The sequence below is a fragment of the Orbicella faveolata genome, unplaced genomic scaffold (genome assembly GCF_042242905.1).
Source record: "Orbicella faveolata isolate gen_17 unplaced genomic scaffold, um_ofav_v1 contig_34, whole genome shotgun sequence".
NCBI classification, from domain to species: Eukaryota; Metazoa; Cnidaria; class Anthozoa; order Scleractinia; family Merulinidae; genus Orbicella; species Orbicella faveolata.
The window spans coordinates 1739233-1766944 of NW_028301563.1; the positions used below are offsets into that span (position 1 = coordinate 1739233).

At 40.4% G+C, this 27712-nt stretch overlaps 6 protein-coding genes across 6 annotated transcripts; 3 read left to right on the forward strand and 3 right to left on the reverse strand.

Moving 5' to 3' along the window:
* The first annotated feature begins 627 nt into the window (after nucleotides 1-627).
* LOC149104265 (uncharacterized) lies at nucleotides 628-1921 on the forward strand. Its single transcript, XM_089272089.1, has one exon. It carries the CDS (start codon nucleotides 1241-1243, stop codon nucleotides 1919-1921), a length of 681 nt encoding a protein of 226 aa, XP_089128215.1. The 5' UTR covers nucleotides 628-1240.
* Nucleotides 1922-6880: 4959 nt separating this feature from the next.
* On the forward strand, nucleotides 6881-8217 carry LOC149104266 (uncharacterized). Its single transcript, XM_089272202.1, has 2 exons — nucleotides 6881-7457; nucleotides 7799-8217. Exons 1-2 carry the CDS (start codon nucleotides 6881-6883, stop codon nucleotides 8215-8217), a joined length of 996 nt encoding a protein of 331 aa, XP_089128328.1.
* A 110-nt stretch (nucleotides 8218-8327) lies between these two features.
* Nucleotides 8328-8795, forward strand: LOC110048244 (uncharacterized). The gene has a single exon (XM_020754036.2). It carries the CDS (start codon nucleotides 8328-8330, stop codon nucleotides 8793-8795), a length of 468 nt encoding a protein of 155 aa, XP_020609695.2.
* Nucleotides 8796-9795: 1000 nt separating this feature from the next.
* Nucleotides 9796-11636, reverse strand: LOC149104267 (uncharacterized). The gene is made up of 2 exons (XM_089272203.1): nucleotides 11011-11636; nucleotides 9796-10013 (listed from the first exon to the last, which is right to left on the reverse strand). Exons 1-2 carry the CDS (start codon nucleotides 11339-11341, stop codon nucleotides 9796-9798), a joined length of 549 nt encoding a protein of 182 aa, XP_089128329.1. The 5' UTR covers nucleotides 11342-11636.
* A 2649-nt stretch (nucleotides 11637-14285) lies between these two features.
* On the reverse strand, nucleotides 14286-20505 carry LOC149104268 (uromodulin-like). The gene is made up of 5 exons (XM_089272121.1): nucleotides 18970-20505; nucleotides 17739-17885; nucleotides 16562-16612; nucleotides 15907-15993; nucleotides 14286-15039 (listed from the first exon to the last, which is right to left on the reverse strand). The coding sequence occupies exons 1-5, from the start codon at nucleotides 19298-19300 to the stop codon at nucleotides 14669-14671; spliced, it is 987 nt and encodes a 328-aa protein (XP_089128247.1). The 5' UTR covers nucleotides 19301-20505; the 3' UTR covers nucleotides 14286-14668.
* A 1166-nt stretch (nucleotides 20506-21671) lies between these two features.
* LOC149104269 (uncharacterized) lies at nucleotides 21672-26853 on the reverse strand. Its single transcript, XM_089272068.1, has 3 exons — nucleotides 26020-26853; nucleotides 23447-23593; nucleotides 21672-22911 (listed from the first exon to the last, which is right to left on the reverse strand). Exons 1-3 carry the CDS (start codon nucleotides 26336-26338, stop codon nucleotides 22550-22552), a joined length of 828 nt encoding a protein of 275 aa, XP_089128194.1. The 5' UTR covers nucleotides 26339-26853; the 3' UTR covers nucleotides 21672-22549.
* Between the last annotated feature and the right edge of the window lie 859 nt (nucleotides 26854-27712).

A 27712-nucleotide genomic window follows, 5' to 3' on the forward strand; every position in this document is an offset into this window, starting at 1 on the left:
GTTAGGAAACGTAACCAAAATTAAATTTAGAGTATTGCCTGCAAAGTTTGTGGGGCATGAAATGCACCTCTCCCCTCTCTGAATAAAGCTAAAGATCAACCGAAACCGCTGAAAGACCGAGCGCTCGATAAAAGATTTCTTCAATAGTTATGGCAAAATATTTTGATTCTTGATAGTCGAATACTTTTTTCAAGATTTTAACCTCTTACTGACCGAGCGCGAAGCCCGGAAGGCCATAGTAGGGAATCCGTTGTAGCAGGTAAGTAGTAAGTCGGGGGCCAATATATTCCCCAGTATGACTCGCGCGAGCCAGGTTTGTAAATAATTGATAACACGGCACTCAGACCATGCTTGTTTGAAATAAAAAAGATACCGTCCCTTTGACAAAATCTCAACCAAGAAGGAACCAATCAGAACGCTTGGTTTTAATTCACACCTATAAATCCCGACCATGAAAGAACCAATTAGAACCATCGGATTCGATTCAAGACAATCTCGCCGTATGAAAAAGACAATTTGTTGCCTTATCGTCTAGGAAAAACTGCCTACAAAATTTAGTCTAAATTGTGGAAGTGCTCCAAAATTACAGCTTTGTTTAAATCGGGCGACCGGACAAATGCGTCGAGCTATCGACCTATCTCTATTTTACCTACACTCAGTAAAATTCTTGAGAAAGCTGTGCATTCACAGCTGTACCAGTACTTGGTTACGAACAATCTACTCACAAGGAAACAGTTTGGATTCAGAAAGGGGTTTTCTACTGTATCTGCTTTGACTTCATTTGCCGATGAAGTCTTATTGAATATGGAACAAGGTAAACTATGTGGGGCCGTGTTTTTGGATTTAAACAAGGCCTTCGACACTGTGGACCACGAGATTCTGTTACGTAAGCTTTCAGAGATTGGTTTATGTGAGAATTCGCTTCAGTGGTTTCGCTCTTACATCACTGACAGGAAACAGCGCACATGTTGTGGGAATGAGTTGTCTGATGAGTTACCAGTCACCCTCGGGGTTCCTCAGGGAAGTATCTTGGGTCCCCTGCTATTTGTCATCTACATCAACGATTTGCCAAGCGTTCTAGATGCCTGTCAAGCGTCACTCTATGCAGACGATACGGTGATCTACTACTATGGGTCTTCCTCCTAGGAGCTGACTGACAAACTCAATCAAGACCTCCTGGCGGTGGCGAAATGACTGAACGAACATAAATTAACACTGAATCCGGAAAAAAACCAAATGTATGCTCATAGGCAGTAACAGGAAACTAGAGAGCAAAGTTGCTCTAACTGTGTCAATTTTTGATCATTGTGTGAACGATGTTACTTGTTTTAAATATCTTGGAATTTTAATATCGTCTGATTTTACCTGGACAAATCATGTCGAATATATGGCAGGGAAAATTAACCAAAGGCTTGGCCTACTTAGGCGCATTAAGCATGTATTACCGTTTAGGGCGCGCATTCTTTATTATAAAAGTCTTGTCATGCCCTTATTCGAGTACGCAGATCTAGTTTGGGGTGACAAGCATAATGTAACTTTAATGTCTAGCCTACAAGTTTTGCAAAATAAAGCGGCTAAAGCAATTTTAGATCGACCGCTGTATTCATCTGCGTCGCATGCATTAGCGACTCTGAAGTGGATACCATTAGAGAAAAGGCGTTTCCAGCGAAGATGTGTGCATGTATACAAATGTCTAAATGGATTTATAAATCACGAATTGACTTTAGTAATACAACAACATCAGCATAATTATAACACTAGACATAAAGTCAATCTTAGACTCCCCTGCGTTACAACGAATTGGGGTAAACAAAGAACCACCTATCACGCTGTTAATGATTTTAATTCTCTAAGCCACATAATACGAGACTCTGCTAATTTAAATATTTTTAAGAGACAGGTTTTTAATTTTTTAACTTAAGTGTTTTATAAATTTCATATTTTTAGTTTTATTAATTAGTATTAATCTTTGAGGTCCTTTTCGAAAACCACATGTACGTGAAAAAGTTTCCTCAATAAAGATTATTATTATTATTATTATTATTATTATTAGTTACCGGTCTACTTGGCGCCCTTGATCTTGGCCCTCCTTCCCAGACGTTCTTATTGCTCGTCACGCAGTCCTCACAGATTGCGTGACGAGCACAGAGAACGTCTTTATAGGAGGTTATCTTGACCAACTTTTGTCTGTTTTCCAAATCATAACGATATTTGCAAACTACCACTCACCAGTCGGTACGCAGCTTGTCGTCCCATCTCCCACGTATCCACTTTTACAAGAGCAGTTGTACGAACCGACAGTGTTTGTACATGTAGCTGTACCAGTGAGGCAGTTATGGTCACCGCTGGCGCATTCATCTATATCTACATTATGCAGTAACATGACTGAGACAGAACAGTGAAATAAAACTTAGTTCATTTCATCTGAACTGCGTATGGAAAGGAAGCCATCAGGACGTTTTTATTTACACATTACACATTATTTACGCTTTTATCGTGCTTCAGAAAGCAAGAGAGGTAGCCAAAGGTAAGAAATATGCCATTGGATTCGACAATGGACGAGTTTTGCGTTACAGATACGCCAATGACCGACCTGGAAAACAGGTATAGGCAAGGTCTGAATACGAGTGTAGAAAATGAAATATGTATATGTATTAAATTACTTGCAGCAGCAACAGATGACGCAAATGAACATAACATGGTTAAAAATCCCAACCAGCAGGAGGCAGACCAGTGGCTATGTTGGCTAAAACCCCCATTTCATTTAGAGAGCCTAGGATGAGTGCGACCTGACCATAATTCCAAGGTAACGGCTGGAACTTGCGAAGAATTGCGAATATTAAGCACGTTTTCTATTCGGATATTTCGGTTGGAAATTTTGAACTACCTTTAAAAACGTTCCTTATTTTGGCAATTTTCCAGTCGATCGAGCGAAACTTGTCTTACCATTCACATTCTGGCATAGATTTCCTGGATTTTTTGGGTAAATGGTAAACAACTAGTGTGTCTCTCTCCACGTACCGCCGAATTTAACGCCACCGATGTAACTAGCATCTGTTCACAAGGAGGCAAAGAGAAACTCCCAGATGCCCGACGCTGATGCCACACTAATTAAACCAAGATGAGCACACGTGCCTTTTATCGTACCTATTACTAACTTGCCAAGGATGTCCGTCAAGTCAATTAAGTTAATATGCAGTCGTAATTAATTTAAATAAGTGTGTAGAAGCCGACAAAGATGACAAATACAGGACACGTTATGGGCGTGCAATCAGACGTCCCAAGAGACTGTAGAACATTTAAATTATATGCGAGTGGGTGTGAGTGTGAGTTTTTGTTGCGTGTGTGTTTTTTCTGCTGCTCGAAGAGTCAGATCAAGTCTCGATGTAATACTACCGGATTAAATTGCTATGTCGAATTCTGCGAGTGTTCGTCGTTTTACTGGGCCCGTACGTTGGTAGCAGAGCGAGGTTGTCTATTTTGTGGAGTTTAATACGTCGGCCGAAACACGTATACGATCATGGCAGGAAAAGGTCGAGAAGAATTTTTGATTCCTAAGAATTTCACTGAAGCGAAGGAATTAGTAAACAGGTTGGGCATCGAGGACTTTAGGACGTTTTGCTTTACGTTTGGACTAGCACAAGACGGAACGAAAGCAAGCCTGAAAGAACAACTTCTCGAGTACTACGGAGTACAATTTACATCGGTAAACGGAACCCCTGTACCGACGCCTCGGCAAAAGTCCACAGTCAAAAGCTCGCCTTCGAACGTGAAAGAATCTCTCGCTTCGGAAACAATTGACGATATGGATTAAAAGTCGGACCAGCCAATTTTATCCAGCATCGACCAGCTGCGAAAGTCTGATCAAAGAATTGATGAAATCGAATTCGTCGTTAACAAAATGGGAGCATATGTCGAGGAATCTTTAACGAATTTTCGGGAATCGTTGACTGAAGCTATTAAAGATTCTACGGAGAAAATGATGCGGTCTTTGGACAAGCCTTCCGACGATACAGGAACGGAACAGGTTCCCCTCGTGTATGGTTCAAAATTTGTTGTTGCCAAAAGACGATTAAATTTTGTGGAGAAAAATGCGAAAGGTGTAAGCAACGAATTGGAAAAATTAATGAATGCAGAAGCTGCACCATCGAGAATTGAGCGTTAGCTGAAGAAACTGAATAATTACGAATCTGACTGTGTACACTCATTAGAGGAAGTTTTGGCGAACGTTGAAGAAGAGAAACTGACGGACGAACTTCTCAAAGAGTGGGATGAATTTCATTCTCAAATATTACGGATTTCCGGAATGGCCGAAGATTTCATCGCGAAAAGTGGCGTCAATGCATCGTTGAGTGAGATAACTAAACATATTACTGGTGTGAAATTACCGCTCTTGCAGCTGCCAAAGTTTTCAGGAAATGTGTTGGAATGACCAGCGTTTCATGACGCGTTCGTTGCTTCGGTTGATTCACACAAAAAATTGAGCAATGTTCAGAAGTTTACCCACCTGAAGTCATGCCTTTCTGGCAGGGCATTAAAGTGCATCGAAGGCTATTCCGTTACGAATGACAACTACTCCAAAGCCTTTCAAGATTTGCGAAATCGTTTTGGACGGAAACGTTTATTAGCAAACGAGCTTGTCAAGTCCATTTTAAATCTGAATATTCCTGAAAAGGCTAATGGAAAATTGTTGAGAGAACTGTACGACACATTGCGAAACAGGATGAGAAGTTTGGAGTCACTTGGTCTTAAGCCTGATGATAACCCTAGTCTGTCTATGGTGTTGCTGCCTATCTTCGAAACAAAGTTGCCTCGTGAGCTAAAGGAGAAATGGGAGTTGGAGCTCACCAAGTATGAAACTGAAGAGCAAGACAAGGATATCAACATCAAGAAGTTCATTCAATTTTTGGAGGGTCATGTGCTAAATAAAGACGCCATCGACGACGTTAAAGATGGACTACCAAAACACAGTAGGAGGAACGGTACAGCTAAAAGATTCAAGAATCCTGATGACGAGGGGAAAATGTCAGCCCAATCGCTAGTTGGTGCCTCTGATCATGATTACAAAAAGCTGAAGTGTGGTTTTTGCGCAAAGAGTCACAAGACCTCGAGGTACCCAACGGCTCTTACTAAGACACCTGACGAGAGATGGGATACGCTGATGAAGCGTAAAGGCGCTCCAACTTGCTTTAATTGTTTACAACCAGGAAGCATTTTGCACAGTTCAAGGACATGTAAAGCGCCACGATGTTCTGTTAATGGATGTGGAAGAGGACATCATCAGTTGCTACACATCTCTCAGAAGTCCAAACCAAATGAACCGGACATTCAATCACTCTGATCTCTGGGTTTGTGCCTACAAACAAGCAACATCTGTTGCCAACTGCCAGTGCAAGATTGCTATATGGAGATAAGGAATGCCCAGTCCGAGTTCTTCTGGACCGTGGATCACAAGAGACTTTCCTGAGAACAACTATTGCCAATGGTCTTAAGATAAAACCTTATGGATCGCCCGCCACTATGACCATTAAGGTACTTGGTGGTCAGGAACAGCGAAAGAAGATGAACCGAGTTAAGTTTAAGTTAGCGCCCTTTAACTCGAGTGATGATGATCATGCCGTTTTGATTAATGCCTGGACCATAAACAGTGTTTGTGCTCCCCTCGCAGCTGTGGAAGTTGAGTCAAAAGATGTAATCAACTAAAGAACCTGCAACTCGCAGACACATTTCCAAGAGAAGCTGCATCGGTTGATCTGTTGGTTGGAGCCGATCAATACTACAAGTTGGTTCAAGAAGATGTACGAAAAGGGCGTCCAGGGACACCGGTTGCAACTAAATCAAGACTTGGTTGGCTTTTGAGTGGTCCTGTCTCCGGGTCTAAGAAGAGTGAAGAGATGACAGCAATGCTCACTGTAACGAAGATCGACAGTCCCGATGATCAATTAAATTTTTTCTGGGAGCTAGACGCTATTGGGATCGTAAATCATCAGGAGCATCAAAGAACCGCCGAAGAGGAGGATGCAGTTAATCAGTTTAACAGTTCCTGTCGTTTTGATGGTGAGCGGTATGATGTTGGTCTTCGTTGGAAAAAAGATCATCCACCTCTCGTTTACAACTATCGGCAAGCGTATCAAAGACTTGTCTCCACTGAAAGAAGATTGGTAAACGATTCAGAGAAGGCGAGAACGTATTGTGAAGCAGTGAGCCAATACATTGAAGATGGCCATGCTCGACCGATAGATGAAGAAGATTACAAAGCAGACAAGATAAGATACCTCCCTCATCATGGTGTATTCCGAGAAGATAGAGCTACCACGAAGTGTAGAGTCGTGTTCGATAGCAGCGCTAAAACGTATGATGGGCAGTCTCTCAACTCCTGTCTTCTTAAAGGTCCAAAACTTCAGCCAGATCTCGGACATGTTCTAATCAGATTCAGGTGCCATCGGATCGGTATGATGGCAGACATCAAGAAAATGTTTCTTCAGATCAAGCTCAAACGTCAAGATCAGAACAGTCACAGATTCCTGTGGAGAGATATGCATACTCATCGCGTACCGGAAGTTTATTGCATGACCCGAGTGACATTCGGAGATGCCCCTTCTCCTTTCCTCTCCATTGCTACAGTACAAAAGCATGCAAAGGAACACGAGGAAGACCATCCTACGGCAGCTAAGGAAGTGAGTGAGAACATGTACGTCGACGATGTACTTATGCCCCGGAAGATGACAGTGCAGTAAAGCTAAGGAATGAACTTTGCAATCTCCTTTCAAAAGGGGGATTTCAATTGACAAAATGGGCATCAAACTCTCAAAAGGTTATGAAAACCACGCCTCTTCGTGACAGAGCGCCAACTCTTGTGCCGACCACTGAGCCCGAAAAAATGTCAGACTCATTAAAAGCACTGGGTACTTCCTGGAACACAAAGGATGATGTCCTGACGTTTACAAATGCTTCCAGTATCTTGACAGAGAAGGACCCTAAGACAAAGAGAAGTTTGATTAATTTGTACTCGAGAGTCTTCGATCCCATGGGTTTGCTGACTCCATTTCTGATGATTCCAAAGTTGCTGTATCAAGAATTGTGGACTCGAGGTCTAGACTGGGATCAGCCACTAGACTCGGACATCGCGAACTCTTGGGAGATCTGGAAACAGGAACTAGCAAACGTTGACCAAATCAAAGTTCCAAGGTGGTTACAACGAAATCTATCTTCAGTTGACAAAGTTGAGCTCCATGGATTTGGTGACGCCAGCGAAAGAGCTTATGGGACAGCGGTCTACATTTGTGCTGAGGATCAGGATGGCAAAAGAATCTCTAACTTAGTTATGGCCAAGTCAAGGGTAACACCGGTGAAACGAATTAGTTTGCCAAGACTGGAGCTTCTTGCAGCATACATCACAGCTAAGCTACTTGAATATGTTATCCAAGCTCTCCGAATTGTGGTGGACGCCGTATATGGTCGGTCAGATAGTCAGATTACACTTGCGTGGATCAGGAAACCAAGTTCCAATTAGAAAGTATTCGTTCCAAACAGAGTTCAAGATATTCACCAACGAGTAGCACCAAGCCAATGGAGATTTTGTCCGGGAAGTCAAAATCCTGCAGACCTGGTCAGAAGGGGAATTCCTGCATCTAAACTCGGACACTCCAAGCTGTGGTGGAAAGGTCCGCATTGATTACAACAGCTCCGCAGTCACCGGCCTGTTAGTGAGGTGTTGAAAGCAATTCCAGAGGAGTGTCTTACTGAAGCAAGGAACGAATCTGTTGGCGTGAATGACATTGTCTATCAACGGTTCAAGAAAGCATTCCCGCACTGGCATTAAGATATGAAACCTGGCAACGTTTGGTACGAGTACCTGCATGGATCCTTAAGTGGTCACGTTTACGTGGGGAGCCAAAGAAGGGGAAGTTGTGTGTGGAGGAATTAAAGGAATCTGAATTCACTTGGCTGAGAAACAGACAAAAAGTTGCTTTCCTCCCAGAAATTGAGGAACTGTGTACCAAGGGACAAGTGAATCAGAAGAGTCGCATCATTAAGCTGGATTCACAATTTGATCAAACCAAGAAGCTACTTGTGGTTGGTGGACGTCTGCAGTTGGCACAGATTCCAGAAGAAGCCAAGCATCAAATCATAGTACCACATGGCGACCCAGTCATAGAAAAATTGATCATGCACCTTCACGTCAAAGTTGCCATGCGGGTCCAGAGACGACTCTAGCCATTCTCCGTCAACGCTTCTGGCTCACACAAGGGCGACGAGAGGTAAAGCGAGTTTTGAGAAAATGTCCCACGTGTAAACGTTGGCAGACACAGTCTGTTCAACAGAAAATGGCACCGTTACCAGCCGCAAGGGTACAGATAGCACCACCATTCACGAACATCGGTCTGGACTTTACAGGTCCACTGTATCTTAAAGTAAAAGGAGGTTCCGAGCCAACTACGTCAAAGGCCTATGTGTGCGTTTCCATCTGCGAAGATACTCGTGCAGTTCATTTGGAACTGTTGAACAGTATGACGACAGAAGATTTTCTGCAGGCCTTTCGTCGTATGGCTAATCGACGTGGGATGGCAAAAGTGATTCATTCAGACAACCAGACCACATTTCATAAAGCAGCGAAGGTGTTCAAGGCGTCGACTCAAAGAATGCGGCTGATGAAGATAGATCCAACTTTCGTTGAAGACAAATTAACCAATGAAGGTGTAAGCTGGAAATTTATAACGGAGAGAGCCAATCATCGTGGAGGTCATTGGGAGAGAGTCTGCCGACAGCTCAAAGAACTGCTCAGGAAGGTGTAGGGGAAAACCTTTCTCAACTACACAGAAATGATGACTGTCCTGACAGACATAGAAGCCATTATCAACTCCCGTCCTCTGACTTATGTTGGTGATGACATACGTGATGGACGAGTCATTACCCCAGCCCTATTAACCATTGGAAGAGATTTGGGAAGTCCACCTGATGTACCACCAAGGAACGCAGAAGTTTCTCTCTCGGAGCGCTTTAGGTACCAGCAGCGACTTCAAAGTCACTTTTGGCCTCGTTGGTTACTTGAATATTTGTCGGACTTAACTGTTCGCCGAAAGTGGACCAAGGAAGAAGTGCCATTGAAAGAAAACGATGTCGTACTCATATCAGAGGAAAACATACCCAGAGGGAAATGGAAACTTGGGAAGATTGTGGACACCTTTCCTGGAAAAAATGGACGAATTCGCACAGTAGGAGTCCAAACCAAGAAAGGAATGATAAACAGACCGGTGCAGAAACTGCACTTACCAGAGGAGTACAACGATGAAATTCTCGACAAAAGAAGTGTCCCATTGCATGCTGCTAAGGTTCAAGAGATGGAAGACCCAAGGAAATGCCAAAGACACAAATCGCTCCCGACTGTTCGTCATTGGTGGGGGAAGATGTAGAAGCCGACAAAGATGACAAATACAGGACACCTTATGGGCGTGCAATCAGACGTTCCAAGAGACTGTACAACATTTAAAGTATATGCGAGTGGGTGTGGGTGTGAGTTTTTGTTGCGTGTGTGTTTTTTCTGTTGCTCGAAGAGTCAGATCAAGTCTCGATGTAATACTACCGGATTAAATTGCTATGTCGAATTCTGCGAGTGTTCGCCGTTTTACTGGGCCCGTACAAAGTGTTTCCTACTATCGGGAAGGAAGTAAACTCAACAAACAAAGACAACAACTACAGCAACGATAACGACAACACCACTCGTGTTTTAACCTGGTCAAGGGATGAGCAGAAGGCTGACATTTCAGGCTATTATTTTGAATCGAGATGTTATCCTTACTGATGATGTCCTCTTATCTCTGTACCATGCAGCTGTAGGTAGGATAATTCTATATTTCCGAAGGTTCTTAAGTATATACCTTCTGTCTGCATATCACAGAACACCTGGACAGCATCTCTCAGCAACCAGTAGAAGCCACTGCCTACTTCACCTTCGCTTGCCTTGATTTCTTTACACGAGTCCGCAGGAAGTTCAGGGATAGAACCGAGTCGAGCTGAAAGACGTCGTAAAATAGTAACTTTAATATCCTATTCTGCTTTGGACTTCAAACGTTTTTCAATAGATTTGTATTTTCGAAGAGAAGTCGCTAAACGTATCTGGTAATACTAGGAATGTGACAAGATTTTTTCACATCATTTCATGTTTACATGGTTACCATAATGACAAGAGTATCGACAAATTCTCATGACATTTCTTTCTAACTTTGTATGTCAAGGCCCCGTCCACACTACGCCGGAGAACTTTGAAAACGCAGCTTTAGGCCTACACCAGTTCGTCACGAAAACGGAGCTTTTCGAAGACGCTTTTCAAACCGGAGGAATTTGAAAACGCCGGCTTTCCGTTTAAGTGTGGACCAAAAACACTACCTTCGAAAACGGAGCCTTTGAAAACGATGACATTGCGATAATAACGCGATTTCCCTCTCTGCTGTGTTTGAATTCCTCAAACACTACTCCAAAATGACCGGTGTCTTTCGCTTTGTCAAATTTTTCCCGGCGTAGTGTGAACGGAAAACATTTGATTCGCTTTCAGTGTGAACAGGCCGCTGAAAATTTTTTTTTTTGCCGCAGTGTTGACGGGGCCCTCAGTTTTAATTTCCATAGATAATTGTAGTTTGCACTTTACGAGAGATCATATTTGACACCATGTCACCTGCTGAAACAATCTTTCTACTGATTTTATTCAAAGTTTGCTTATTTTTGTTTTCTGAGGTTTTGGTCCGAAATCTCTCTGATCAACCATAGCAGAACAAGATAATGAAAAATGGTAAAAATCTTTCTTGATTAATTTTTTAAAACGCGTCACGTAAATAGAAAATATACTCTTGTTTCTTAGTGTAGCCATTGGAATTTTTAAACGTTTATGAGAGCTCGAACTATTAGCGAAATCAATAAAAGTCGCCCACAGTTCACACTGCCAAAACAAATCTCGTTCTCCAAACATCTGCAAGGCAAGGTGCTTTCTATCAGTATAGATATAACATATTTTACCTCTTTTGTTGAATCGTTTCATATATAACCCATCTTGGTCCTGCACGAGATCCTCAGGCCTGGCTTCTCTAGTTCGGTTGTTCAACTCGCAGATTTCTTTAGCTACGAAGTAATTAAAGCTTTGACATCTAATCCCATTGTCACATGCCTTCGAGCAATGGAGAGAGTTTGAGGTTTTCATGGACTGAAAGACGTGTCGCTTTAGCACCATGCCGTAGATGGGTTGCACGCTTCCGCAAGGCTCAGTGATGAATGCTGAATGTACTTGAGAAACGTAACTGATGAAACAGATAGCTAATGATATAATGCTCTTAGTGTCGATCAAGTCCATGGCTGCTTGAAAGGAACCTAAAATGATGCGTAGGAAACTGCATTAGAACGATAATAATTTTACAAATTACAAGAGACCGTCAATTTCTCCAACTGGATTATCTCAAACTCACCGATACCTTGAGGCGCGCAAAACACCTTTCCTTTAACACACGTCTGCTATTTCGAATCCCTAATTTCTTGATCTCGAACTAAAAGAAACAAGCAAATGTAGATGCTTGTTTCTGTTGCTTGACTCGCAAAGTTTCTAGAGGGCCACTGATTCTGTACCATCTCCAACCCCTTCCCCCCACCGCCAAAGTAAGTATAATAAAATAACATAATATGAGCAAATTCGAAATTCAGTTGCCTTCATCGTTCTACCGTGTGTACAGTTTTAAAGTATTAGTGAACTTAAACGTGCCAGCTTGAGTACTAAAGAGAGAAATCGCGCTTGGCGTATTTTACACAGTTACTTACTTTGTGTTCGTTGCTTAAGAAAATGAAATGAATTTGAACCATACCAAAATAAGTGATATTCTTTTTCCACTTTAAAAGTTACTTTCGACACGACTATGCATATGGAGAATAAATAACACGAAAAAATAGAAGACTCTGTAAAAGTGTAACTTAAATTTCATTTTGATCATAAAATTCATCTGACTTACCTACAGCTCTGCGTTGTTTAAACGTCTCATGATATGAATTTTCCTTGAATTAGACTGCGCATGTCGGCGTACGTGAGGTATTTGTGAAGATTCCTCGAAGACTAAACATTCATCTAAAATACTAAGCGAAATTACTTAAGTCGTGCTGTTTTCTCATTGAATCTTGTTTGCACTCTCTGAATTAAACTGAATTTCATTGAATTGAAACCAGGTTACAATGAAGCCTACACGGGGATTTTTTTAAGACAACTCTTTGTCTCTGCGTTGGAAAAGATGCCCCTTTGTTACAGGTTGTATATGAAATGCATAATATATTACTAATTCATTAGCGAAAAAGCAAATATGTAAAGTTGCAAAATCGGTTTTTGTCTTGTTACAAAAGAAAGTACTGAATAAATTTGCCAACAAAGTATTTTTATAATCCACAGTACCCCTTAGAAAATCAGTTAGAGATTTAATACTTTAGAAGATAACCTCCACTCTAGAATTCAGACTGAAAGTAAATTCATTCATTGAAAGGGTCATCTGCGGCCTTAAAAAAACAATAAAGATGATTGGGCCATGAATAGTGGAAACCCTTATATAATTTAGCTAATAAGTTACATGTTACGAGTTACAATATTCGCTGTGTATTTATGTTTGTGTGATCCTTATGAATTATTCTAACACTGACCAAATTACGACCAGAAAATGAAACGCCTTGGCGGGGTAGTTCTGCTTGATGGGCCGAAAAACAGACATGTAATTTCGTTTATGACTGAAGAGCACATAGCCGCTTTAATATTCAAATACTTAAATACACTTAAATAAAATAAAGTCTTCCATTCATTAATTCATTGTATGCATTGCATTCATTGCATTCATTGCATTCATTGCATCCATTGCATTCATTTCATTCATTCATTCATTCATTCAGTTATTTAAAATTGATCGCAAATAATGATTTTTCACAAATAAACATCACATATTCAACAAGCGCGAGTGGAATAAAATTGTTTTATTTAAAAGCGCCCCCAAAATACACAAAGCTAGGTAGAGTCTGCATACGAGCCAAGTGGTCCATAAGGCCGGAGCTTATCCCGGTTTCTGTAGCATGAAGCGACTACGATTTCTACTTCTCCCTATACTGAGATGCAGTCAATCGCAGGGTTACCCCCCAGCGTTAAGTTCGCCGGTACTCATTTGTACACCTGGGTGGAGAGAGGCACTGTGAGAGTTAAGTGTCCTGCCCAAGAACACAACACAACGTCCTCGGCCAGGACTCGAACCCGGAATGCTCGATCTGGAGTCGAGCACGCTAACCGTAAGGTAACCCCGCCTTCACAAAAAAAATTTACAGAAAACCGAATTAAAATAAAATAAAAATAAAAACGCCCCCAAAAATTAAGCGTACGCATAGTATATTTGTAGAGCATGGTATAATAAAGAAGCGTATGTCGAGTTATGGATGCACGCGGGAAGTTTGGAGAGCACGAAACAAGCGTAAGAGTTGCTCGAGGTGATAGCCGAGAGCAACTATAGCATCTTGAGTGCTCTCCAAACTTCCCAAGTGCATCCATAACTCGATATACGCACAGCTAAAAGCGTGAACCAATTCTTTTATAACATGGCGAAAACAACTTGGGCGCTAAAACATGTTTTCGTTGAGATTGACTACAAAGGTCTCACAATGCAAGGTAAAGGCAAACAAAGGTCATTAGGATTCTAATATGCCACGATCAGTTAAACAGACGACTTAATATTTTCACCTGTAAGACATTGCTTAAATCGGTGTTTGAAAATAGTGAAAGATGCCTTCCAGTGCTGTCGATGAATATAACTATAAAAATTTCGGGCGTGAAATTATACAAATATCCCAATAAAGAAATGCTATGAAATCACCTTACGCTTGATCTTTATCAACGTGTTGTACACTTCTCGTCGGTCTACGTTATTGTATAGAAAAGCTTCGGTACATTAAACGAGTAATATGCGAGTGTGAGAATTGCGTGACTACATGAAGCAATCGGATAATAACTTCTGAGACGGACATGATACCAATCTGTCAGCGAAGTCTGCTAATAACAAAGGCATTTTGAGGTCAAGAAAAATTTCAAGACGCTGGTTGCGTGACTTGAAACAAAGTGATGCATATAATTATCTTAGAACGTTCTGGGACCGATGCTTGCTTCAAAAATATATTTTAAAAGCATTTATAATTTATATATTTCCTAAAAAAAAATAGTGCCAGAATACGGTAATAAGAAACGCGATGCTGTTTAGTCTAAAGGTTAGAAAGGAAGTAGCAACAATTTCGACTTTCTCTTCCAGTGAACTTGCAGTTTGTTATTCGTAATAGCCATATTTCATAATAATTTCAATACACTACTGAAGAATTACTGTATTACTTAGCACAACAGTTAACATAAAGTTAAACCCGACACATAAAACGATCAAACCCGACTAAATACGATGGGGGTCTGATATAGTACGTTGGGGTCTGATATGGTAGGTCGGGGTCTCGTATTGTATGTTGGGGTCTGATATGGAGCGCCTGATATGGTAGGCCACGTTCCAACTCTAATAGTTTACAAGAGTGTTTTTTTTTATAGAGTCGTATCAGCTCAAACTCACTTGAAGTAATTATAAGTGTGTCGGATAATTTTTCTGAATTCACATCTCTTCGTATTGTGCTATTTAGTTTAATCAGCACTGCAGTAGCGAAGATGGCATGTGTGTTCTGGAGACGTTCGATTGATGTGATAAATAAAGTATTCGCCGCAGTTTCGCACTTGAATGTTGATGGACCATACACAACAGTTTGAGAAGTAATGAAAACAGGCCTGTCTGGTGACTTGACCCTCTGCAACGGTAGGATGAGCACCGTTTAACCAACCAGGGGCATGGGTTCCACAGTGGCCCACAGGAACACAACTGGTAGCCATCTTTGTTCCTGCAGCTCCCTCGAAACGATACCAACCCGGTGTGAGTACGTAATAGTCGCATGTCGCAAGTCCTGCACTGTATGTAGTTTTCCTGTTACCGTCAGTAAGGCTTTGATAACTTTGGCATTCTAGGGAAAAAAATTTAGGCGTATAACTTGAATAAACTAGTGGAACTGGCTTAACCCTGTTCAAACCGGGCTTTTTTATTGACTAGAACAAGAAGGGGGAGAGAGTGGGGTCTTGAGGCACTTATCATATAACCCTTACAACGTTATAACTATGAAAATGGCATTGGGAGGATTTATAGCTGGTCCAAAAGTCGGCTTTCTCTGTAGGCCATAAAATATGATTATAATGGCATGTCCTACCAAATTGTTTGCAAATAAATGTTAGGAAAAGTAACCAAAATTAAATTTGGAATATTGCCTGCAAAGTTTGTGGGGCATGAAATGCACCTCTCCCCTGTCTGAATAAAGCTAAAGAACAACCGAAACCGCTGAAAGACCGAGCGCTCGATAAAAGATTTCTTTAATAGTTATGGCAAAATATTTTCCCCAGTATGACTCGAGCGAGCCAGGTTTGTAAATAATTGATAACACGGCACTCAGACAATGCTTGCTTGAAATAAAATAGATACCGCCCCTTTGACAAAATCATAGCCAAGAACGAACCAATCAGAACGCTTGGTTTTAGTTCACAACTATAAATCCCGACCATGAAAGAACCAATCAGAACCATCGGATTCGATTCAAGACAATCTCGCCGTATGAAAAAGATAATTTATTGCCTTATCGTCTAAAAAAAACTGCCTATAAAATCTAGTTACCGGTCTACTTGCGCCCCTGACCTGGCCTCCTTCCCAGACGTTCTTATTGCTCGTCATGCAGTCCTCATAGATCGCGTGACGAGCCCAGAGAACGTCTTTATAGGAGGTTATCTTGACCAAGCTTTTTCTGTTTTCCAAATCATAACGATATTTGCAAACTACCACTCACCAGTCGGTACGCAGCTTCTCGTCCCATCTCCCACGTATCCACCTTTACAAGAGCAGTTGTACGAACCGACAGTGTTTGTACATATAGCTGTACCAGTGAGGCAGTTATGGTCACCGCTGGCGCATTCATCTGTATCTACATTATGCAGTAACATGAGACAGAACGGTGAAATTATTAATCATTATTAATAAATAAAACCTAGTTCATTCCATCTGAACTGGGTATGGAAAGGAAGCCATCAGGACGTTTTTATTTACACATTACACATTATTTACGCTTTTATCGTGCTTCAGAAAGTAAGAGAGGTAGCCAAAGGCAAGAAATATGCCATTGGATTCGACAATGGACGAGTTTGCGTTACAGATATGCCAATGACCGGCCTGGAAAACAGGTATAGGCAAGGTCTGAATACGAGTGTAGAAAATGAAATATTTATATGTATGAAATTACTTGCACCAGCAGCTCCACCCTCCCCCCCCCCCCCCCCCCACCCCTCACCCTACTCTACCCCTGAACTCTGGGAAAGACCAAAGCTTATATCAAGCCACGAACTGTACAACGTGTTCTCGTGACGATAACCTACCAGTGCAAATGGTAAGTCCTCCTGTAAATCCGACTTGACAGATGCATTTAAATGAGCCCAGAGTGTTAAGACATTGTGCACTGGCGTGGCAGACAGGTTTAGAAGCACTACACTCGTCTATATCTGAATAATACCAAAACGAATGCTGTAAAAATTGTCTGAAAAAATTAACTTGTGTTTTGTAGTTCGTATAGTGTGATCTTCTGGCTAGGGTTGTCAAAGTCAAAGCCCTAGTCTTCCTGGGAAACACAATTTATTCTCACAGTGGTTGTTTACCATGTTGTTTACCATTTACGCAGATACTGGTTCGTCAACGGTTTGTGCAAATGGTAAGCAAATATTTGTGGTGGTAAGTCCGGATTGGCCAGTTACCATGATATAATAAAAAACATATCTTAATTGACCACTCCCCCATTGGGGCTTTTCAGGGCCAATGAAACCAAATGATAAATTAAATGATACAAAAGAACATAACATGTCGGTTAACAATCCCAACTAGCAGGAGGCAGACCAGTTGACTATGTTGGCTAAGAACCCCCATTTCTCTCAGAGAGCCAAGGATGAGTTCGACCTGACCATAATTCCAAGATAACGGCTGTAACTTGCGAAGAATTGCAAAGTAAGTACGTTTTCCATTAAGTACGTTTTCCATTCGGATATTTCAGTTGGAAATTTTGAACTACCTTTAAAGACGTTCCTTATTTTGGCAATTTTCCAGTCGGTCGCGCCAAACTTGTCTTACCATTTACACTCTGGCATAGATTTCCTGGATTTTTTGGGTAAAAGGTAAACAACTAGTGTGCCTCTCTCCACGTACCGCCGAATTTAACGCCACCGGTGTAACTAGCATCTGTTCACAAGGAGGCAAAGAGAAACTCCCAGATGCCCGACGCTGATGCCACACTAATTAAACCAAGATGAGCACACATACCTTTTATTGCACCTATTACTAACTTGTCAAGGATGACCGTCAAGTCAATTAAGCTAATATGCAGTCGTAATTAATTTAAATAAGTGTTTCCTACTATCGGGAAGGAAGTAAACTCAACAAACAAAGACAACAACTACAGCAACGATAATGACAACACCACTCGTGTTTTAACCTGGTCAAGGGATGAGCAGAAGGCTGACATTTCAGACTATTATTTTGAATCGAGATGTTATCCTTACTAATGGTGTCCTCTTATCTCTGTACCATGCAGCTGTAGGTGGGATAATTCTACATTTCCGAAGGTTCTTAAGAATGTACCTTCTGTCTGCATATCACAGAACACCTGGAGAGCATCTCTCAGCCTTTCGAACACCAACCAGTAGAAGCCACTGACTACTTCACCTTCGCTTGCCTTGATTTCTTTACACGAGTCCGCAGGCAGTTCAGGGATAGAACCGAGTCGAGCTGAAAGACGTCGTAAAATAGTAACTTTAATATCCTATTCTGCTTTGGACTTCAAACGTTTTTCAATAGATTTGTATTTTCGAAGAGAAGTCGCTAAACTTATCTGGAAATACTACGAATGTGACAAGATTTTTTCACATCATTTCATGTTTATGTGGTTACCATAATGACAAGAGTATCGACAAATTCTCATGACATTTCTTTCTAACTTTGTATGTCAAGGCCCCGGCCACACTACGCCGGAGAACTTTGAAAACGCAGCTTTAGGCCTACACCAGTTCGTCACGAAAACGGAGCTTTTCGAAGACGCTTTTCAAACCGAAGGAATTTGAAAACGCCGGCTTTGCGTTTTAGTGTGGACCGAAAACACTTTGAAAATGGAGCTTTTGAAAACAAGGACATCGCGATGAACACGCGATTTCTCTCCCTGCTGTGTTTTTTTTGTTTGTTTGTTTGTTTGTTTGTTTTTGTTTTTGTTTTTTTATGGAATTTTATTTACAACTTGAGCACTTACACTACTTACATTGGCCCTGCTGTGTTTGATTTCGTCAAACACTACTCCAAAATGACCGGTGTCTTTCGCTTTGTCAAATTTCTCCGGCGTAGTGTAGACGGAAAACATTTGATTCGCTTTCAATGTGAAAACGTCGCTTTCAATTTTTTTTCGGTGCAGTGTTTACGGGGCCCTTAGTTTTAATTTCCATAGATACTTGTAGTTTGCACTTTACGCGAGATCATATCTGACACCATGCCACCTGCTGAAACAATATTTTTACTGATTTTATTCAAAGTTTGCTTATATTTGTTTTCTGAGGTTTTGGTCCGAAATCTCTCTGATCAACCATAGCAGAACAAGATAATGAAAAATGGTAGAATTTTTTTTTTTGATTAAGTTTTAAAACACGTCACATAAATAGGACTGATATACTCTTGTTTCTTAGTCATTAAAATTTTTAAACGTTTATGAGAGCTCGAATTATCAGCGAAAACAATAAAAATCAGTTCACGTTGCCAAAACACACCTCGTTCTCCAAACTTCTGCAACGAAAGGTGCTTTCTGTCAGTATAAATATAACATATTTACCTCTTTTGTTGAATCGTTTCATATATAAGCCATCTTGGTCCTGCACGAGATCCTCAGGCCTGGCTTCTCTAGTTCGGTTGTTCAACTCGCAGATTTCGTTAGCTACGAAGTAATTAAAGCTTTGACATCTAATCCCATTGTCACATGCCTTCGAGCAATGGAGAGAGTTTGAGGTTTTCATGGACTGAAAGACGTGTCGCTTTAGCACCATGCCGTAGATGGGTTGCACGCTTCCACAAGGCTCAGTGATGAATGCTGAATGTACTTGAGAAACATAACTCATGAAACAGATAGCTAATAATATAATGCTCTTAGTGTCGATCAAGTCCATGGCTGCTTGAAAGGGACCTAAAAGGATCCGTAGGAAACTGCATTAGAACGATAATAATTTTACAAATTACAAGAGACCGTCGATTTCTCCAACTGGATTATCTCAAACTCACCGATACCTTGAGGCGCGTAAAACACCTTTCCTTTAACACACGTCTGCTATTTCGAATCTCTAATTTCTAGATCTCGAACTATTGTCGTTTCCCTATAGAGTTCGAATTGAAAATTCGATGAAATGTTACTCTTTAATCATTTCAATATAAGGGTTGTCTTGTTTTTCCACGAAAAATTTCTTTCTTTGGTATATATAATATTTTCCCTGTCCACTTACCAGTGTTTTGTATTTTCTCCTTTACTGCATTGTTACCCCGGCTTCTAAACAAAGATTGAAACATACTCAGTTGCTCGACCAACATGCTTTGAACGACGAATTAAAGAAATACTAACTGGTTAAGAAGAAAAACGGTGGGAATCATTCCTTGTGCATGCTCTCCTGCTGTTAGACCTAAAATTAACGACAAGCAACAAGAATAACAACCATTACTCCAAAAGTTTGAAGTGGAAATATCTGTTGTTATTGTTGTTGTTGTTTTTTATTTATTTATTTTAAGGATTTTTTTTGCAACATTTCGCCTTCTTTCACTGGATTTGCAGGTCATTTAATATTTGTTTCTTATTATGAACCAGGTAACGTGTCTCTCGCCGACATAATTACAATTTTTATATAATGCGAGTGCAATCGAGGACTTACGCTTAAACTGATATTTGAAAATCCACTCAAAGTCTTTAGTTTTATTCAGATATGATTGAGAACATTTCGAGCGCTGCTGTAGTAGTTTGTGTTGCAGTGGAAATTAAGAATCAGCGATAAATTCGCCTTCTCTCAGCCAATCACCGTGCATGGTAAATTATTTTTCTCAGCCATTTGATAAAGACTTGAATGGGGATTGAATGGGGAAATCAGCACTCACGAGGAGCAATTTGAAGCCAAACAAAAGCAAATAAAAATTGTCGACAAACTTTGTAGTTTTTTGTAGCAAAGGTGGCAATGGCCAACATGGTCCAAGACGCTCTACTGCCGTGCGGAACGGCAAGGCCTGCCGCGCTAAGTAGTCGTGCCGAACGTAATTCAGTCTCCCGAACTGAGTGATTTCAAACGTCACGCTACTGCCGTGCTTAATTCGAATTTAATTGCGTCACGCTACTGCCGTGCTCAATTCGAATTTAATTCTTGAATTTAGTTCGGCGCAGCATTAGCACGACAATGTTAACATTTTTAGAGTTGTACTTGCTTAAGGTGGTATGGTACCCTAAAATATGGCGATGTTCATGAAAAATTCAATTTCTTGGAAATACAAGAGTTAAGACCCTTGAGGACTTGTCAGAAACATTTTGAAACGATCTTGCCGAATTTCCTTCCAGATGAGTGTGAAATTTAAGGAAAGTACACAGTGGTATAAGTTTTTTCACGTGCCAACGGCCATAGCAACGACTGTTTACTATAAGAACGTGACCAAAAATATAGATTATTTTTAACTTATATGAACGAAACTATTTAGAAAAAACTTTTAAGACATGCACAACTCGATTGGTATAATTATTTGTGAAAAGCTTTGTCTCAAATTGGCATCACAGGCTCATTCATTTCCCTTATGACAAGGAATATTTCCCACAACTGCGGTAACTTTTTATAAAATAGAACAACCATTGCACCCCCTCCCCCGAGATCCAATCTGCACCCCCCCCCCCACTATTTGTGGCTCGTTAAACGCTTAATACTTCGTGTAAGAAAGTTAAAGTGCATTTTTCTCAAAAGTTTACTTTTGTACCGACTGACTTCGCGCCAACATTTCTACTTTGCAAGGTTTTTAAGTAGAATTTCTGAAACTTGGGCTCATCAAAGACCAATAGTGTCGTGATGATATAAACCAAAAAAATCGTAACATTTTAAGGTCTGTCACGTGACATGAGATGATTTGTCTACTGGGTGTGGTAAAAAATAAGGTTATTTCCAAATAAAGTTGTAAAAAGCACTGAAAATAAGAGTTAACTGTCAAAACTTAGGTTCATATCACAGAACAAAAGAGAAACTTACATGATATGCTTATTTGACAGTCAATTCTTGTTTTGTAAAAAAGCAGGAAGTGTTGGCGTCAATACTATAAAACACTACTTCAAAAGGCTGTGGCTGGTTTCCACAGCAACCATTTTGAGTAAAACTCTAGAAATTTAATTTCTCTTCTTGAGTGCAATAGCACACAATTGATCTTTCTTTACCATATTTGAACAAACTTTTTGGTCCATATTGAGGGTACCATACCACCTTAAGCCAAAAACATCACGACAGCTGCAGCGCCTTCCTTTGTAGGTTGTATCATACGGGAAATGATCAGTTACTTTTCAAAATTAAGTTAAATTACCGGCTGAATAGATGTAACTGCCCATAAGATATTTTTCAGAGTCCCCAGCTGCAGCGTTTTGATGTTCCTGAATGTAGCTAACAGGAGGTAATGAATTTTTGTCATTTTAAATTTGTATGATAGCTGCATATATCTTAAAGAAAGAAAATGCTCGACCAACGCTAATCTACCCACATTGAAAGCTATTTTTAAAACGATAACCAGATAAAGACCAGCCCATATCAGCCACGCAAAAACACGAAAGGAAAAAATAGTTGTCACCGTACTTTCAATTTTTAATTGTTTATTTACTTTATTTGCTTAATTCATTTAATGCACAGAATTACGTTAAAAAAGGCGACACATGACAGCACATTTTAGCTAAAAATGTTGCGTTTACCTAGACGTACCGTGTAAAAAAAAAAATTAAATCGCCTTGATTTTAGTTTCGTGTAAAGTTTCACCCTCTTCAACAAAAGGCTTTATTATATCAAAGTAACTGTTACTTTACATGTTGATTATCCTGTTCTAAAGGGTTTAGTTGAATCTAATAAATGTGAGCTTCTATTGGTTGATTTATGGTCACATGACAAAGAATAAATCTAAATTTGCTTTATGGAGTCTACACGATATCGTGATAAGGAATCGGAAAATAGATTTGGATATAATTGTTTTTTCATAGCGTTTTAGCTATCTGAAAACGTGAAACGTCACTTCCGCTTGGATTAGAAACCGCTGTGGACTAGGACCTGGGACAAGTTAGACTGTGACGTCAGAAAAAAGAGTGTATCTATTTTTTTCAAACTCATTCCCAGGCTCTCTCTTCTCTGCCTCCCTTTCGTGACAGCAGCTTAGACGGTACCACAGTAGCGAAGGTTACATGGGTGTTCACGAGGCGTTCCATTGATGTAATACACGAAGTAATCGCCGCAATTTCGTACTTTAATGTTAATTGCCCAAGAACAGCAGTTATGCCAAGAGAAGCAGACCTGCCTTGTGACTTGACCCTCTTCCAACGTAGGATGAGCACCGTTTAACCAGCCAGGAGCATGGGTCCCACAATAGTTCCGGGAAACGCAGACATTGGGCATTATAGTTCCTGCATTGCCAACAAATCGAAACCAGGCAGGACCAAGTGAGTTGTCACATGCCAAACCATTGTTAGATGTGACTGCCCTGTCTCCACTGGTCAGATTTTGGTAGTTTAAGCATTCTTAAGAGAGAAAATTGGAATGTTGAAGTAACTGAGTGATGCTAACCTTGCAGGCATTTAAAACGCAAGAGTTTACCTTAGACCCATAGCGTTAGGTCTTATGTCTTGATGGGCAAAAGTCGCGTTTAGTTTTTGAGGTAATTTTAGATCTATGTCATAACTTACTGAATCAGTCAATCAATCAAATTAACAAGTATTAACAAAGCTTTCAGAACTTTCGTGCCAATCCGAGGTGTATGTCAATCAAACATCTTCTTACTTTTACTGTGTTTCTTTTGATTTGCCGTTGTTAATTTGTTGTCTCTTTATTTTTGCGTTTTTTAAATTTTGTTTGTTTTTTAACAAGAACGAAAGAATTGAATAGAAAATCGCGTTTAACTTTGAGTCTCTTTTTGTTCTAATCGACCAAAAAACGGCCTCACATGATTAGCATGAAGCCTGTGGTATTACTATACATCCCTGAAAAATTTTGTAATATTTATTCCGTGAGATTTAGCTTGTTGTTATTACTGATAGGCAAACAGAGCGTCAGTACCTTCAGGCAAGTTGCATGGAGTTTGAAAAACCTCGCCTGGAATCATTGACATAAACCAGTGATTACCGCTGACCGCATCATCTCCTTCACTTGCCTTGATCTCATCACACGACTCAGCTGGTAACTCGGATATAGAGCCGAGGGGAGCTAGAATGAACATTGAATGGTCAGGAATGGAATTGCGTTTTAACGTCAACTGAAAACAGCGTAAAATTTCTAAAAGTAACTTCCACACAATTTTACATCGGCTATCCCTTAACAATTATCGTTTTAAATTTTTAAGAACACACAACAGTTGTGTTTTTGTTTTAAAAAAAATCGAAGGCGACAAGTTACATGAAAAGACCACGAATTACAACGAGGATAGAGGTGAACGAACTCTTCTTCTCTCCCCCCCCCCCCCCCCCCCCCCCGAAGGAAGAAGGGCATGGATTCCAGCAGGAGCCATAATCGGGGACGGAGACCGTAAGCGCGCGCCATTTCAAGTATTGGGGTTGTCCCCATGATATGGGACAATAATTCTATTTTTAGAACAAATTGCGCCATCACCTGCGGCACACGCGCGTACATGCTGCGAGGATTTTTGCGGATGTCGCGCGGGGGAAATGGCGTCCGAAATTCCCGAAAGTTTTCATGTTTTTGGCCCACAACTCAACGCGTTTACGTCTGTTGGAATTTTGCTTAAGTATTTTCGTCGTAAGCTGCTCCAGTTTGAGTGAAGTAAGACAGTGTCGAATTTAGGTATGTTCCGCTCTAAGCTTATATATATCGCTGACCAAGTTGTGTTCCGACGGATGCTTCTTTTACATGAGCTGTACATTACTCCACTTTAAATTTCACATATGTTGAAGATTAACAGCTTTTCCATTACACAGCAAAAAACTAGCTAGATATATTTAGATATAGCAGAGCTTCAGGACTTCATAGTTTCCTAGCTCCTCTTACCACACGCTTTCAAGGAATTTGTCAGTCTATCGCGAGCGAAAAGTAAAACAAAATAATTGCTAGTTTGAGTTTCGCTTGAATTGTAAGCAGCGCTTGATGTTTCATCAAGGCTTAATAACTTTACGTCCGTAGATACTGCTCAGTTTTATTCGTGCAAAAATCCAGTAAATTCTCTGTTGTCGATAAATGAGAGCGCCCGCCGATGTGTGTTTTGTGCAGCCAGTAAACATGACAAATTGCACCGAAGTTCCATCGCACTTTCGTGTGAGAGCGTACATCGAACTCAAACAATAGCTCTATAGTTTTTAAATGTGTTTAAGATTGATAAGTGTTTGAGAACATATTTAGCTTAGCTGAAAATATGTGAATAAAGCAGAAATAATCACCAAAGTTACGATTACGCTTTCTTTAATCAACTTGGAATAATGATTTCGATTTTGTTGATCGAGTTATCAAAACTCCTTGTCTATTTTCATTTTTGCAGTGTAAAACTTCACTATGCTTATGTTGAAGAAACACACATGATGTTAGTAGCCTTTTTTGCGTTCGTGAAATTTGTTGCAGCATCTCAGCACAAAAGATAACGAAAGAAATCTTTGTCAAGATTTGTTGACAATTGAAAACACCGACTCGGACTTGAAAGTGCACGAGCTGCACTATGCAAATGAGCTAATTGTACGCGTCAGACTTTCCTTTCACTGAACTTTTGCAAACTCACCAAACAAGCAGAAACAATAAGAAACCATCAAAACAGGTTTTGGTTATGATTAACCATTGTCTGAGAAACTCACAAATTAACTCGATACCAGAGTAGAGAGTTTTCTTGCTATATTCTTAAGTCAGAACAAACGCAAAAACATACGCGTAAGCTTACAACTAGCGTGAGCAGATCTTATTATTCATTTCCAGCGCGAGATTAAAGTCTTGTTTTCTACCCTGAAAAACCCACCTTTTCCGTTAGTTCTGAGCATAAAACTACATATAAGTGCCTTGGTTCGTATTCCCTGCCTTATTCCCTGCCATCGCTGTGAAAAATACGCAAGAGAATCTCTCAACTCTCACCATTTGATCACGCAACGTGACAACATCCACGCGAGAGCCCCGGACATGTGCGTGAATCCGCGCGGATATATGACGTCAGGATGGCGCAATTTGTTCTAAAAATAGAAAAATTGTCCCATATCATAGGTGCGCGCGGATCCCAAGACTTACGGTCTCCGTCCCCGATTATGGCTCCTGATTCCAGCCTATAGCGTCCCTTCCAGCTTCAATTACGCAGTAATGTGCCAGTCCGTTTGAACTCAGTCACGGTATTTTAAACTACTTTAGTAACATGTAACATGCAATATTACCTTTAAATTGAAGGAATCCTGAAAATAATAGTTTACTAAGATAGAAAAACATCAAAGGCATACTAATAAACCATAAAGGAATAAAGATGGTTAAGGATGGAGAAGATTAATACGGATTACAAACGACGAGATTGAAAAATTTGGGCTAAACTTTTCAAGATGCGCAAACTGTGACATAGCTATCTTGACCAAAATTAAGAATTTATGTCACGCTAGTGCTTGTATACTTACTTCTAGATCACATAAAACTAAGACTGACGTATGGCATAACAATACCTCTTTGACTAGACCGTGTCATGTAAGATCGGTGTCTAGCCGGGACAAAATCATCAGGTTTTGCTTCCTTGGTGCGCTTGTTTAACTCACAGACACCTTCGTCGATGGCGTAATTTAAGCTTTGACACCTGACCTCATCATTACACGCCTTTATACATTGAGGCCAATTTCTGACTTTGGTCTTGCTGAAGGTGTGTCCCTTTAGCATCATGCCTGAGACAGATAAAACTGCCCCTGAACATGTCTGAGCGGCTGTTACAGATACTGTCTGGCAGAGAATAAGGAATACTGAGAAAGCACCACAGAGCTCTTGACCCATGATCAGAATAGTCAGGAGGCCATTGAAACAGAACCTGTAGGGAAAGTTCCAGAGGTATGTCTATAAGAAATCATTCTTTTTATTCTCAATTAAGGACCTCTTCATATGAGCCCGGTAACCCTGGCTTGGTTACGGGAACGAATTTTGTGGTCTGTTTATATGGGAAATTTCAGTCCAGTCGACCGGGATGAAATTCAAGAAACAAAACCAAAATGGTGGAACATAAACTTGTATCGTTCGCGACTGTCGTAGCTTTGTGGACTCTTGTAACTTTACTAATAGCATTAATTCGCATACTTTTTGAAGTGAGTGGAAATACATACAATGCCATTTTGGCCGCTATGTTGCGAAAGCGAAGCTATTTTGTCAAAAACTTTTCGTCCCGGTCACCCGTGCTGGAGTGTTCATATGGGAAAACTTTCATCCCGGTTACCGAGATCTCAGTAACCGGGCCAGCCCGGCTTCTCGTACGAACACATCGAAATTTTTATGAAGGAAAGAGTGGCGAGGCGAGATCTCGCAAACCGAGCCAGCCCGATTGATCGGGCTCAGATGAAGAAGCCCTATTAATTGTTATTTTTAAGGTTTATGGTTTGTTTGTTGCTGGACCACTGAATTCTAACCATTCAGAACAAAGGGCTCAACGCTGTCCAGATTGTTCTGTTCTTTTAACGGTTTTATTCCTCTGGTTACAACTGGTTTCCTCACTCTAATAAACAGTGTTGAGTTACAAACATTTTTTGGCGTTGCGATGTTCTTGTACAATCCGTTTTCGAATTAAAGATTAATGACTAAAAGAAACAAGCAAATGTAGATGCTTGTTTCTGTTGCTTGACTCGCAAAGTTTTTAGAGGGCCACTAATTCTGTTCCATCTTCCCCCCCCCCTCCCCTCTCCCCCCTCCCCCCTCCGCCAAGGTAAATATAATAAAATAACATAATATGAGCAAATTCGAAATTCAGTTGTCTTCATCGTTCTACCGTGTGTACAGTTTTGAAGTATTAGTGAGCTTAAACGTGCCAGCTTGAGTACTAAAGAGAGAAATCGCGCTTGGCGTATTTTACACAGTTACTTGCTTTGTGTTCGTTGCTTAAGAAAATGAAATGAATTTGAACCATACCAAAATAAGTGATGTAATTTTTCCACTTTAAAAGTTACTTTCGACACGACTATGGAGAATAAATAGCACGAAAAAATAAAAGACTCTGTAAAATTGTAACTTAAATTTCATTTTGATCATAAAATTCATCTGACCTACCTATAGCTCTGCGTTGTTTAAACGTCTCATGATATGAATTTTCCTTGAATTAAACTGCGCATGTCAGCGTACGTGAGGTGTTTGTGAAGATTCCTCTAAGAGTAAACACTCATCTAC

Bases quoted from the DNA above. Each gene is read 5' to 3' on its own strand.
- LOC149104267 (XM_089272203.1), bottom strand. From the start codon at position 11,341: ATGGACTTGATCGACACTAAGAGCATTATATCATTAGCTATCTGTTTC. The intron at 10,014-11,010 runs GTAAAATATGTT...GACGTCTTTCAG, and splicing joins GAAACGATTCAACAAAAGAG to CTCGACTCGGTTCTATCCCT.
- LOC149104269 (XM_089272068.1), bottom strand. From the start codon at position 26,338: ATGGGTCAAGAGCTCTGTGGTGCTTTCTCAGTATTCCTTATTCTCTGC. The intron at 23,594-26,019 runs GTATTGTTATGC...TGTTCATTCTAG, and splicing joins GACACGGTCTAGTCAAAGAG to CTCCCCTCGGCTCTATATCC. The intron at 22,912-23,446 runs GTACTGACGCTC...TTCTCTCTTAAG, and splicing joins TCCATGCAACTTGCCTGAAG to AATGCTTAAACTACCAAAAT.
- LOC149104268 (XM_089272121.1), bottom strand. From the start codon at position 19,300: ATGGACTTGATCGACACTAAGAGCATTATATTATTAGCTATCTGTTTC. The intron at 16,613-17,738 runs GTACATTCTTAA...GGTATTATTCAG, and splicing joins CTGTGATATGCAGACAGAAG to ATATAGACGAGTGTAGTGCT. The intron at 15,040-15,906 runs GTGAGTGGTAGT...TTTTTTCCCTAG, and splicing joins GAGAAGCTGCGTACCGACTG to AATGCCAAAGTTATCAAAGC.
- LOC149104266 (XM_089272202.1), top strand. From the start codon at position 6,881: ATGTCAGACTCATTAAAAGCACTGGGTACTTCCTGGAACACAAAGGAT. The intron at 7,458-7,798 runs GTCGGTCAGATA...CAACGGTTCAAG, and splicing joins TGTGGTGGACGCCGTATATG to AAAGCATTCCCGCACTGGCA.
- LOC149104265 (XM_089272089.1), top strand. From the start codon at position 1,241: ATGCTCATAGGCAGTAACAGGAAACTAGAGAGCAAAGTTGCTCTAACT.
- LOC110048244 (XM_020754036.2), top strand. From the start codon at position 8,328: ATGGCACCGTTACCAGCCGCAAGGGTACAGATAGCACCACCATTCACG.